General features: G+C 38.4%; 1 protein-coding gene across 1 annotated transcript in view; it reads right to left on the bottom strand.

The window, feature by feature from the left end:
• The window catches only part of LOC123564066 (regulator of G-protein signaling 6-like), a 132185-nt gene that overhangs the window by 58807 nt on the left and 58348 nt on the right, over positions 1-15030 (bottom strand). The window contains exons 6-7 of the mRNA XM_053536711.1: positions 5557-5633; positions 2965-3046 (exon numbers count right to left, since the gene is read on the bottom strand). Coding sequence (XP_053392686.1) covers positions 2965-3046; positions 5557-5633 — 159 coding nt within the window. The remainder of the gene's footprint in view (positions 1-2964; positions 3047-5556; positions 5634-15030) is intronic.

Here is a 15030-nt window from a genome sequence, read left to right on the forward strand (position 1 = left end):
GCCTAGATATCATCAAGGTTATCATTCTGACCAATATTCATGAAGATTAATTGAAAAATACAGCCTCTATCGCATACACAAGCTAAATGTTGACAGACGACAGACGACGGATGACAGACGACAGACGACGGACATTGAACGATCAGAAAAACTCACCTGAGCTAAAAATAAATATTGTAAGTGAACAAAAAGGATCTGCCAAATAAATCTGTTGACATAAATGAAATTTCAGATCAGTATCTTCATTAGTTATGGAGATATACCCATTTTAATTTGAAATAAAGGGAGGTAATTTGACATAAAACCAGTCCATAGTTATCTACCCTGATTGTCTCTGTCCAACTTATAACAATAATGAAATTTCAAGTAAGTCCTATAAGTACTTACTGATATAAATCCGTTTTGATTACAATCAGGGGAGGTAATCAGATATAAAATAACCAATTTTGGACCTTTCAGGGGCCATAACTCTGGAACCCATGATGGAATCTGGCCAGTTGAAGAAAGGAAGCAAGATTTTGTGGTGATACAAGTTGTGTGCAAGTTTGGTTAAAATCAAATCATAAATGAAGCTGCTATTGTGCAGACAAGATCAAAATAGCTAATTTTGGCCCTTTCAGGGGCCATAACTCTGGAACCCATTACGGGATCTGGCCGGATCAAGAAAGGAACCGAGATCTTATGGTGACACAAGTTTTGTGCAAGTTTGATTAAATTCAAATCATAAATGAAGCTGCTATTGTGCAGACAAGGTCAAAATAGCTAATTCTGGCCCTTTCAGGGGCCATAACTCTGGAACCCATAATGGGATCTGGCCAGTTCAAGAAAGGAACCGTGACCTTATGGTGATACAAGTTGTGTGCAAGTTTGGTTAAAATAAAATCATAAATGAAACCACTATCGTGCAGACAAGGAATTGTTTACGGACGCACGGACGGACTGACGACGGACGAAGCTCACCTTGTCACTATGTGACAGGTGAGCTAATAAAATACAAAATGTGGTCTCTATCGTGTTCACAAGGAAATTGTGAACGGGCGGACGATGGACGAAGGGCGATCATAAAAGCTCACCCTGTCACTATGTGACAGGTGAGCTTAAAACTAAATTGATACAAACATTTTTACCCTAAAAGTACTTCTCTTAGATATTTCAATACTTGTCTCCTAGTTAAAGGCCTCTATTACTGTGGTTCAGAGACGTCTGGATTACTTTGTACACTTTTCACATAAAAAACTTTACTATTTTGATGAATATTAATTGTACTACACAAAATAATCTTGTTAAAGTGTTTAGAAAAGCATTTCTCTTTTATAGTTTAGAGAGTATTCTACCATGAAGAATATCTGTCGGCAACTAATACTTAATTCTAAAAAGAATTTATGTTGTAATAAGTGATATCAGTAAATATCAATGGACATGAATTTTTAGAAGTTAAGTAACAAACTGGAAGAAAATCTCAATTCTGCACAATCATCATTAGATCACACCATCTATTCAGCAATGAATCATATAGAAGATATTTGTTTGTCTCAAAGTAATTTTGAAATATCTTTCACTAATTAAAGCCACTCGTTCACACAATTTAGGCAAATATTGTTTTCTCTTAAAAGTCCATAAAATGTGGGTTCTGCGAAAGTTAACAGGGGAACAGACTTACTGTCCTATGATTTTTTGCAAGGTATTCTAATAAATAACCAAATAATATTGTGTATAAGCATTTGCAACTCTTCAAATATAAATCGATATTTTTCTTGTTTTTCGTTGTTTCTTTTACTAATATCTAACACTTTCTTTGACACACTTCATAATGTGTAGCAAACTTGATGGACACAAACATATTGAAAAATTTCACCCACAACTGTGGCTGAGTAGATTTATTTTCATGTGATCGGTAAATTGTTGCTAATACCAACAATTTAGAGAAGTTCATGTTATGACTCATATTTTTTTTTCTTTATGGAGGAAGCATGTCAATTTCACAAGTCATTATCTTCACTTCTTTACATTAGTTACTTCCCTTAGGTTTGACTGCAAATGGCAAACTGTCAAAAATTGCATATGGCAGACTCACAGAAAAAATTAATAAATCAACTAACAAACTTACTTATATTTCCTTTTTAGGGCTCTGATAGCACAGTAAAGTCGGAGCTAACGAGCCAAGTGGTGCTGCACAACTCTCAACCTAAGTCAAGGTCTGCTATTATTTTGCTTGGTTGCCTTCTATGCTTCCAAACAATCGTCTTATAAATTTTATTTAAATCTATTATTAGGAATTTCCAGATAAATATTTTTCCTTTAAACTTTTCCAAAGAAATATGCTTTTCTGGATTCACTAAACTAATACTAATAGAATAACATGTAATATTATTTTGTGTTTTCCATATTCTGCACGCAAAACAAGATAAACAGTTAGCTGTATGACCTTTGATTCTTTTTCTTGAAACTGTTTTCCATGGATAAACACAGAAAGTAAATAAAAAAGCTTTTTTGAAGTCTTTGAAAGTACTTTTCCTGGAGAAAAAGCTAGACCTAGATATAGACATTCCTACTGTGTCTGAATGCCCTGGCTGTGAGTCTTACTTCTTTTCCTTTTTTGAGGTTATTTATTTTGAAAGTTTTACTATAAATAGAATGAAAATACTATATCTAGCTCTGTGCTTTTCTACAATGTTAATCAATGGAAAATGCTAGTGAACTTCTGATATTCTTTTATCACCAAAAATAGATTTAATTCCATTTCAGTGTTTGCATATTGAGAATAATAAAGTCAGAATAATAAAGTCAACATCCTTTACCAGGGAGTGGCACTGGCAAGAAAATGTTTGACCTTCCTGTTACAGTGACATCTACTGCACGCCTAGGACATGCTCAAAGGGTAATTAAATGGTAGACCAGTCCAGTTAAAATTTAAGAATTATAGCAGGGTAAAGGTGAAAGCACTTTTAATGTGAAACAACTTACTGGTGGTCTGTGTACTCTCCAGAAAGCCCGTTCTTGTAGATCATGTATCATCTTGTCATCTCTTTTCATATCTTTCACCAGTCTACAATAGGTAATAGACATGTTTGCAAAAAACACAGGCATTTCGAACAGTTTTTTTTTTTACTCCATCAAGCAGTCCTGGAGGAGTCCTTAAAAGTTTGTTTTTTTAATTCTTAAAAGGGGTTATACTAAAACCAAGGCTTTGCATGTACTGTGCTCTACACTGCAAAAGTTAATCCATGCTGTCAATTTACAAAGCGTTAGGCTAGCTGGACATGCCTGTATCTAAAGTTTCTCTCTCTCTCTCTCTCTCTCTCTCTCTCTCTCAGTCCTTACCCCTCTGGTCAGATCCCTCTATATCTGCATTGACAGAGAATGATTTAGCACCCTTGAAAAGCTACCCATGTATGTGTATATGAATGCAAAACACCTTTGAACATATTTATTATGAAAAAGTTGCTATACGAATTTGGTATATCATAAATATATACAGTCCAACCCCTCGTAATGGTCACCCCCGATCGGCGGTCACCACTTCCCAACGGTCAGTCTGGGATGCCTCCGCTGATTTTTACTCTATTTTATTACCCACTTTAGCGGTCACCCCTCATCTGCAGTCAGCTGTCAACAATTTTGCCTCCCGGCCACCATATTTACCCCTATCAGCGGCCAGTCATTTTTATTTTTCCAAAATCTCAGGACAGTTCGAGCACAAAGGACATATCCGAAAATATGAACATTTGTTTATTTTGCAACAGACTGATTATTTCGCGACAGATTGATATTTTTATTAATTGACTAATTAAATGTTAATATCTTTTTTATATGTCAAAATGTGTGAGCCATTTTCTTTAGTTGCCCACTTCGCGGTCGTTGAAGATACAGATGACATGAGCTTCTCAATTCAAACTGATAGCAAAAGGTGTGATCGTCTTTTTGTTATGATCAAATGGCCAGTATGCAGTAATTATTGGCAATTAGCATGTCACTTCGTGACAGTTTTGTTATTCACAGTCTGATCTCGGTAAAAGGTAATACTTGATCTTTAATTGGTATCAATATATTTGTGATTTTTTTATATTTCTTTCTCAAAATACTATTAAAATTTTGTTTTGAAAGAAATATAAACCACTCGATCTTTTACGGAACGTAACGGCGATCTTAGATTTTAGCCTAGACAAAAAGCGGGTAGAGTAGTTTCCCTTTACTGAAAAGGCCAAAATGACAATTTTTGTTGTTTACTATGAAGACCATTAGTATTGCGAAATTAAATGCACGTCAATGTATTCTGGTAAAGTGATAAGAGTAAAACGAAAAAGAAATGATTGAACACTGGCCAGAAGTCATAAATATATAAATATAGACACAGGCTGCCCCTCCGATCAGGGGTCAACTCGCTTAAGCGGCCAAATTGTGTTTCCCCTGGCTGGCTGCTTAAGAGAGGTTAGACTGTATTTCAAGTGAACCACAAGAAGAAATCGTTTAAAGATTTTTTTTTGCTGTTAGCTCTGGCGACCTCTGCAAAGAGCCAAGTGAATGCATTTGAAATAATCAATGAGAGGTCCATGCAAAGATGCTTCCAACCAAGTCTGGTGGTGATCCATCATATGGTTCATGTAAAGAAGTGGCTTAAAACAAAACTCTAATGCCAGGTGACAGACAACAGACACAGCACCACCAAAATAGCTCTGTGGTTCAGGTGAGCTCAAATGGCAATTATGACTTTTACAATTTAGCTTGTACAGCCTTAGGCCTCCTTCTCTGGTTAATCCATTAGGCTTTCAGACACTGATAAAGGTGACCAACTTAATCATACTTAACTTAAGTCTATTTATAGGTTTTACCAAAACTATTTATAGCAAGAAGGAAATAGATCACCTGGCCTTGACCTCTTTTCTTTCTGATTTAGTTTGGTGAACATCAATCAAGCCATTCATAAGAACGGAGCTCTCACTAGTGAATGATTTGGGCAAAATAGTTGCTTTGGAGCTTCAGATTTAGCTCAGATCTAACTTTAAACAAACTTCAAACATCATATCTGTAACATGGTTCATGATAGACAGTTGTTACAAGCTTCTACTTTTTTCAACACTGGCCTTCCCTAAAATCAGTCAAGCCAAAGAATTTGAACAGACTTGTGAGAGGACCTTACAAGGACTATACAGACTAAGTTTGGTGTAATACAGACTAAGTTTGGTGTATTCTGATGAGTAGTTTCAGAGGAGAAATGCTAAGTAAAACTTTGCATAACAGACAATGGACGCCAGACCATCTACCTGTAATAACTGCTCACTCTGAACCTCTAGGTTTACTTTAAAAAGAAAAAAAATCTAGCTGATCATGGCAATTTTAATCTGAATACAGTGAGACATATTGCAGACTGTGTCTACACAAAATCTCTCCCTCCCTGATCTACCAGCTTACTATTGCAGACCACTCCCTGCTCACATTTTTTTTACAAATGAAGAAAACAGAAAGCAGAGCAGACTTTGACATAAAAGAGGTTTGATTCTGACCTTGAATAAAGTAAGGCATAAAGAAAAACAATACTACACTACAACAGATACATACCTGACCTGCTCGGCTGCCTGTCTACTCACAAACCCCATCTTATCACTGAAGACAATCTGCAGCTTACTTAGAGCATTCTGAAAAATACATTAAAATTCAGATCCTCCAGTAGTGTTAATACAAAACATAGCATAACTAGAGCTATCACTAAATGTGACCCCACTAAAAGCCGACTGAAAACAGGTATAGTCACAAGAAGGCCAAATATAAATAGACCTAATCTTTCTTCCTTTCCTCATGGCCCCTTTCTCAACAGCATTGTGTTTTCTTTTATATAGCATTCTACAGACATCTGCATGCTCCTATCTCATGCCAGGTAAATATGGTTGCATGAGAACATTATGTTTTGAAAAGAGACATTGAAAGAAGTGAAAAGGAGTAAATTCAGATGAATGTATACTTAAGAAATAATATATCCCAACCAAGATTAGTCGTTAAATTACACTAGAGCTGTCAGTCAGGTGTGACGAGTTATACTTTGTCACAGAAGTAAGCAAATGTCAAAGTTGAACCTCAAAATCAATAGGGGGTCATGACCAACCTTTCTATCAACTTTCATGATCCTAGGCCCAAGCGTTCTCAAGTTAACGTCAGGAAAAGGTTTAACTATTCTGGGTCACTGTGACCTTGACCTTTGACCTACTGACCTTAAAATCAATAGGGTTCATCTGCTGGTCATGACCAACCTCCCTCTAAACTTTCATGATCCTAGGCATAAGCATTCTCAAGTTATCATCAAGAAACTGATTAACTGTTCCGGGTCATTGTGTCCTTGACCCTTGACCTACTGACCTCAAAGTCGAACTTGACCTGTATTTTATGATGTTAAATCTGTGTACCAAAATTTATGATCCCTCAAGTTATCATCCGGAAACAGTATTACTGTTCCGGGTCATTGTGACCTTGACCTTTGACCTACTGACCTCAAAGTCGAACTTGACCCGTATTTTATGATGTTACATCTGTGTAATTTATGATCCTAAGCCCAAGGATTTTCAAGTTATCATCCGGAAACGGATTAACTGTTCCGGGTCATTGTGACCTTGACCTTTGACCTACTGACCTCAAAGTCGAACTTGACCTGTATTTGATGAAACTACTATCAGGCAGACAAGACCAGAGTAGCCAATTTTTGCCCTTTCAGGGCCTAACTCTGGAACCCATGGCGGGATATGGCTGGTTCAAGAAAAGAATCAAGATTTTATGGTGATAAAAGTTGTATGCAAGTTTGGTTAAAATCAAATCATAAATGCAACCGCTATCATGCAGACAAGAAATTGTTGACAGACGGACGACGGACATCATGCGGTCACAAAAGTTCACTTGAGCCTTTCGCCTCAGGTGAGCTAAAAACAAGAGCTGTCACTAATGGTGACAAATGCCCCCGCAGCGCCTTGACCTTTGACCTGGTGACCTTGACCTTTGACCTGGTGACCCCTAAAGTCAGTAGGGGTCGTGTACTCAATAAGTACTATCAGCATGTGAAGTTTGAAGGTCCTGGGTGCAGATTTGTTTCGCGAGTAAAGTGCCTTCATGCAAAATGTTAACGTTGTGACGAACGAACGAACTAACGAACAGACGGACAGTTGAAAATTAATATGCCTCACTTCAGGGGCAAGAGAAGAAACAACAAGAGGGCCATGAAGGCACTGTATCGCTCACCTGACCTACTGACCTGAAGATCATCAAGATTAACATTCTGACCATGTTTCATTAAAATTATGGTCATAAATGTTGTCTCTAAAGTGTTAACTAGCTTTTCATCTGATTTGGCCTGGTGACCTAGTTTTTGACCCCACATGACCCAGATTCGAACTTGACCAAAAGATCATCAAGATAACATTCTGACTAAGTTTCATGAAGATAAAGTTATAAATATGGCCTCTAGAGTGTTAACAAGCTTTTCCTTTGATTTGACCTAGTAACGTAGTTTTTGACCTCACCTGACTCACATTAAAACTTGACCTATAGATCATCAAAATTAACAATCTGACCAAGTTTCATTAAGATATGGTCAAAAATATGGCCTCTACAGTTTTAACTAGCTTTTCCTTTGATCTGACCTGGTGACCTAGTTTTTCATCCTACATGACCCAGATTCAAACAGGACCTTGAGACCATCAAGATAAACATTCTGACCAAGATTCATGAAGATACAGTCATAAATGTGGCCTCTACAGTGTTAAGAAGCTTTTCCTTTGATTTGACCAGGTGACCAAGTTTTTGACCCCAGATGACCCAATACCAAACTCGTCCAAGATTTTACTGAGGGTAACATTCTGACCAAGTTTCAATAAGATTGGGCCAAAATTGTGACCTCTAGAGTGTTAATAAGCTTTTCCTTTGATTTGACCTGGTGACCTAGTTTTTTACCCCAGATGACCCAAAATCAAACTTGTCTAAGATTGAATTGAGAGTAACATTCTGATTAAGTTTCATTAAGATTGGACCAAAATTGTGACCTCTAGTGTGTTAACAAGCTTTCCTTTGATTTGACCTGGTGACCTAGTTTTTGACCCAAGATGACCCAATATCAAACTCGTCCAAGACTTAATTGAGGGTAACATTCTGACCAAGTTTCAATAAGATTGGGTCAAAATTGTGACCTCTAGAGTGTTAACAAGCTTTTCTTTTGATTTGACCTGGTGACCTAGTTTTTGAACCCAGATGACCCAATATCGAACTTCTCCAAGATTTAATTGAGAGTAACATTCTGACCAAGTTTCATTAAGATTGGGCCGAAATTGTGACCTCTGAAGTGTTAACAAGCTTTTCCTTTGATTTGACCTGGTGACCTAGTTTTTGACCCCAGATGACCCAATATCGGAGTCTTCCGAGGTTTAATTGAGAGTAACATTCTGACCAAGTTTCAATAAGATTGGGTCAAAATTGTCACCTCTAGAGTGTTAACAAGCTTTTCTTTTGATTTGACCTGGTGACCTAGTTTTTGATACCAGATGACCCAACATCGAACTTGTCCAAGATTTAATTGAGAGTAACATTCTGACCAAGTTTCATTTAGATTGGGGCAAAATTGTGACCTCTAGAGTGTTAACAAGCTTTTCCTTTTATTTGACCTGGTGACCTAGTTTTTGACCCCAGATGACCCAATATCGAACTCGTCCAAGATTTTATTGAGAGTAACATTCTGACCAAGTTTCATTAAGATTGGGCCAAAATTGTGACCTCTAGAGTGTTAACAGCCATATTGATGATGATGGACAGACAGACGATGGACGACTGACGGACAACGGACACAGGGCGATCACAAAAGCTCACCTTTGAGCACTTTGTGCTCAGGTGAGCTAAAAACCCATGGAAAAGCTATTCTGACAAATTTTAGGAAGATGAGGTGGAAATGAGATCTCTAGAGTGTTAACAAGGTTTTCCTATTTTATTGACCAAGTATTTATCTAGCTTTTAACCCCCAGATGACCAAGAAATAAAGCTGTCTAAGATTTTACAAATTGTAACATTTTGACCAAGTTTCATCAAGAGCAGGCAGAAATTGTGACCTCTAGAGTTTTAATAGTCAAATTGTTGATGGTGATGACATAAACAATGGATACAGAGTGACCAAAATATCTCACTTTGGGAACTTTGCACTCAGGTAACCTAAAAACGTAGCTTGCTGTGAATAACCCACACACAAAATGTAATTCACCTAACAGACATAAAAAACACACTTCAAGAGCAATTCTGCTATCCATAATCTGGTTAAAGTGGTTGAACATGCACCCCTTACTGCGCTTTTGACATGACAGTTAACAACTATTTATGAAATTATATCATTGTACTATATTTTCACAAAAATGCAAAATTAAATTTCTGAAAGTTTGATGCTAACAAAACTTTATTCATCATTACTGGCATACAGCTTCGGACTTGTTTGCAGATAAAAAGCTTTTAGCAAAGTAAACTTCACAAGATACTTCTTTACACTCCAGCTGTTTTGCTGCAAAAGGTATCAATTTCAGGTTTTAGAAGATCTCATGCAAACAGACAAGCAATTCAGCAGAATTTACAGTTATTATACAAGAATTTTCAGCCTTAATGATGAAAAAGACCACTTTAAGCATTATTTCACACATGGCTGGGTACCCAATGTAAATGTAAACCAATTTTAATTTGATGGCATTTTAAAAGCATTTAATCTCTGGCAATTCTCAGTCTAGCAGTCAAAAGGGGCACATGGTTCACAGCCAATGCCCCTAAAAATCTGGCCGCATGGCCCTTCTCAGATATACATTTTTTCAGTACATGGATGCACACAACTATACTAAAGGCATGATAAAATCCAAGGGGAATTAAAAAGCTTCCTATAGAACATCAACCAAAATCTGCATATTCATCAATTCTGTCAAATCTATATTTTCACAGACAGACTGCGTCTCTAAATATCATTCCGTTCAGGGAAATTGATTCAAAATATCAACATCCATAATTACACATATAAAGAGTTATATTAATTGTGCAATTTACAGTTATATTATAGATTTTACCCATCAGCGATTTTTCATCAGATTTTTTTTTCTGATGTAAATATCACATTTAATTGCATAGACAGTGGATTTGTACAGATTTATGTTGACAAATATCAAATTCACCAAAGTACCCTCCGGAATAATCGAACGAAAAAGATACTCCCAATTGGACAATAATGTGGTTATAATATCGAATTTGTTTATCTTTCTAAAACTAATCATAACACAGCAAATATTGAAAATCTCAATAATACAGAATTCCCCACCCCCTCTTTTTTTCAGCAGGATCTGCATTTTTGTGACAAGAAGTGATACTTTTACTAGATGCAACGTACGCAAGGACCTTTTGACCAAACTTGCAAAATGTGCATATAAAGATGGGGCCATTCTGAAACTATGAAAAAATTCTCCGACTATTAACAGTTTAGCAGCACATCAGTGTCACAGGGTAAAGAATGAACCTCAAATAACCACTAAATTTTTACCTTATCCGCATTAAATTAACCCTTTTTTGTACTTATGCATGGCCGCTGTATTTTTTTTATACAAGTGTAAAGGTTTGCTTCAGCCAATGTAAGTTGTATTTCCTTTATCCCTGTGAGCAGAACATCATTATCACAGCTTAAACACTTCAGAAGAAAAATGTTAAGTATAACAAGTCAAGTTTTGAGAGGCATAGTCATTATGATAATTATGATACATATACACATACACATAAATGTGTTACCAAAATGGAAAAAAAACACCCTCCAAATGTGGACACTTCAGAATATTGCTTTCTCTGAGTACAAGCATTAATTCCGCAATAATTAGTATGCTGGAATAAGATTGGTGTAAATAAATCTATATGAAAACCCAGCATAAGTGTTTATAGAAGACTCTGTTTGATTAAGAGAATGCAATGTGCAACAAACCACACACTTCCTAGCACTGACTTGAACCGAACTCTACAACAAACTGCATGGTACCAGAAATAACAACACATGGTAAAATTATCAGAAACTCTGCCAAAGATTATGCAACCTTGAAAGGACTCAATGTTGACATGCTACTCAGACCCTAACTCAATGTTGCCATTCAACCCAGACCCGGACTCTATGCAGACATTCATCTTGGACAGAACTCAGTGTTGACGTGCAACCCAGATCCAAACTCAATGTTGACATGCAACCCAGACCCGAACTTGATGTTGACCTGCAACCCAGGCCCAAACCCAGACCTGAACTCAATGCTAACATGTAACCCAGACCCAAACTCAATGTTGACATGCAACCCAGACCCAAACTCAATGTTGACATGCAACCCAGACCTTAACTCAATGTTGACATGCAACCCAGACCTGAACTCAATGTTGACATGCAACCCAGATGCAAACTCAGTACTGACTTTCAACTTAGACAAGATTCTGTGTTGACATGCAACACAGACCCTAACTCAATGCTGACATGCAACCCAGACCTGAACTCAATATTGACACGCAACCCAGATGCAAACTAAGTGCTGACTTTCAACTTAGACAAGATTCTGTGTTGACCTGCAACCAAGACCCTAATTCAAAGTTGACATGTAACCTGGACCTGAACTCACTGTTGACATTCAACTTGGAATGGACTAAATGTTGACATGCAACCAGAACAGATCTAAATGTAGACATGCAACCAGGACTGGACTCCATATAGACATGTAACCAGGACTGGACTCCATGCAGACACTTAACCAGGACAGGATTTAATGTAGACATGTAACCAGGACAACATTCAATGTAGACATGTAACCAGTAGACATGTAACAGGACATGATTCAATGTAGACATGTCACCAGGACAGGATTCAATGTAGACATGTAATCAGAACAGGATTCAATGTACACATGTAACCAGGACAGCATTCAATATAGACAGGTAACCTGGAAAGAATTCAATGTAGACATGTAATCAGGACTGAATTCAATGTAGACATGTCACCAGGACATGATTCAATGTAGACATGTAACCAGGACAGGACTCAATGTAGACATGTAATCAGGACAGGATCCAATGTAGACATGTAACCAGGACATGATTCAATGTAGACATGTAACCAGGACAGGATTCAATGTAGACATGTAACCAGGACAGAAATCAATGTAGACATGTAACCAGGACAGAATGGATTCAATGCAGACATGTAACAGGACATGATTCAATGTAGACATGTAACCAGGACAGGACTTCATGCTGACATGTAACCAGGACAGGACTTAAAGCTGTCACACAACCAGGACAAACTCAATGCAGACATGCAACCAAGACAGGACTTAATGCTGATATGCAACCAGGATGGACTCGATGTAGACATGTAACCAGGACAGGACTTAATGCTGACATGCAACCAGGACAGGACTTAAAGCTGTCACACAACCAGGACAAACTCAATGCAGACATGCAACCAAGACAGGACTTAATGCTGACATGCAACCAGGATGGACTCAATGTAGACATGTAATCTGGACAGCATTCAATATAGACATGTAACCTGGACAGGATTCAATGTAGACATGTAATCAGGACAGAATTCAATGTAGACATGTCACCAGGACATGATTCAATGTAGACATGTAACCAGGACAGGATTCAATGTAGACATGTAACCAGGACAGGACTCAATGTAGACATGTAATCAGGACAGGATCCAATGTAGACATGTAACCAGGACATGATTCAATGTAGACATATAACCAGGATAGGATTCAATGTAGACATGTAACCAGGACAGAATTCAATGTAGACATGTAACCAGGACAGAATGGATTCAATGCAGATATGTAACAGGACATGATTCAATATTTGTTTGTTTGTTTTGGGTTTAACGCCGTTTTTCAACAGTATTTCAGTCATGTAACGGCGGGCAGTTAACCTAACCAGTGTTCCTGGATTCTGTACCAGTACAAACCTGTTCTCCGCAAGTAACTGCCAACTTCCCCACATGAATCAGTGGTGGAGGACTAATGATTTCAGACACAATGTCGTTTATCAAATAGTCACGGAGAACATACGCCCTGCCTGAGGATCGAACTCACGACCCCGTGATCCGTAGACCAATGCTCTACCTACTGAGCTAAGCGGGCGGGCCATGATTCAATGTAGACATGTAACCAGGACAGGACTTCATGCTGACATGCAACCAGGACAGGACTTAAAGCTGTCACACAACCAGGACAAACTCAATGCAGACATGCAACCAAGACAGGACTTAATGCTGACATGCAACCAGGATGGACTCAATGTAGACATGTAACCAGGACAGGACTTAATGCTGACATGCAACCAGGATGGACTCAATGTAGACATGTAACCAGGACAGGACTTAATGCTGACATGCAACCAGGACAGGACTTAAAGCTGTCACACAACCAGGACAAACTCAATGCAGACATGCAACCAAGACAGGACTTAATGCTGACATGCAACCAGGATGGACTCAATGTAGACATGTAACCAGGACAGGACTTAATGCTGACATGCAACCAGGACAGGACTTAATGCTGACATGCAACCAGGACAGGACTTAATGTTGACATGCAACCAGGACAGACTCAATGTAGACATGAAACCATGACGGACTCAATGTAGACATGTAAGAGGACAGGACGACTTAATGCTGACATGCAACCTGGACAGAACTTAATGCTGACATGCAACCAGGACGGACTCAATGTAGACATGCAACCATGACGGACTCAATGTAGACATGTAACCAGGACAGGACGACTTAATGCTGACATGCAACCTGGACAGAACTTAATGTTGACATGCAACCAGGACGGACTCAATGTAGACATGCAACCATGACGGACTCAATGTAGACATGTAACCAGGACAGGACTTAATGCTCACATGCAACAGGACAGGACTTAATGCTGACATGCAACCAGGATGGACTCAATGTTGACATACAACCAGGACAGGACTGAACTTTGACATGCACCAAGACAGGATTAAATGTTGACATATAACCAGGATAGGATTTCATTGTTGACATATAACAAGGTCAGGATTCGATGTTGACATGCAGCCAGGGCAGGACTTAATGCTGACATGAAACCAGGACATAACTCAATGTTGGCAATCAACAGGACAGGACTTACTATTGACATGCACAACTTCTCTGCAAATTGATCATATTTTGGGGGCCTCCGTGGCCGAGTGGTTAGAGTCGTTGACTTCAAACCATTTGCCCCTCATCGATGTGGGTTCGAAACCTCATTTGGGGCGTAGAATTCTTCACGTGAGGAAGCCATCCAGCTGGCTTACGGAAGGTCGGTGGTTCTACCCGGGTGCCCGCTCGTGATGAAATAGTGCACGGAGGAGCACCTGGGGTCTTCCTCCACCATTAAAGCTGGAAAGTCGCCATATGACCTAAAATTGTGTCGGTGCGACGTTAAACCCAACAAAAAAAAAAAAAAAAAAAAAAAAAAATGATCATATTTTGACATGCAACAAGGACAGGACTTAATGCTGACATGCAACTAGGACAGGACTTAATGCTGACAGGCAGCCAGGACAGGACTTACTATTGACATGCACAACTTCTCTGCACATTGATGATTCTTTGACATGCAACAAAGACAGGACTTAATGCTGATATGCAACAAGGACAAGACTTAATGCTGACATGCAACAAGGACAGGATTTAATGCTGACATGCAACAAGGACAAGACTTAATGCTGACATGCAACAAGGACAGGACTTAATACTGACATGCAACAAGGACAAGACTTAATGCTGACATGCAACAAGGTCAGGACTTAATGCTAACATGCAACAAGGACAGGACTTAATGCTGACATGCAAAAAGGACAGGACTTAATACTGACATGCAACAAGGACAAGACTTAATGCTGACATACAACAAGGTTAGGACTTAATGCTAACATGCAACAAGGACAGGACTTAATGCTGACACACACTTCTCTGCACACTGATCATTCTTAAAAACCAACAGAACAAAA

This window comes from Mercenaria mercenaria, chromosome 2, assembly GCF_021730395.1.
Source record: "Mercenaria mercenaria strain notata chromosome 2, MADL_Memer_1, whole genome shotgun sequence".
In the NCBI taxonomy this organism is placed as follows: Eukaryota; Metazoa; Mollusca; class Bivalvia; order Venerida; family Veneridae; genus Mercenaria; species Mercenaria mercenaria.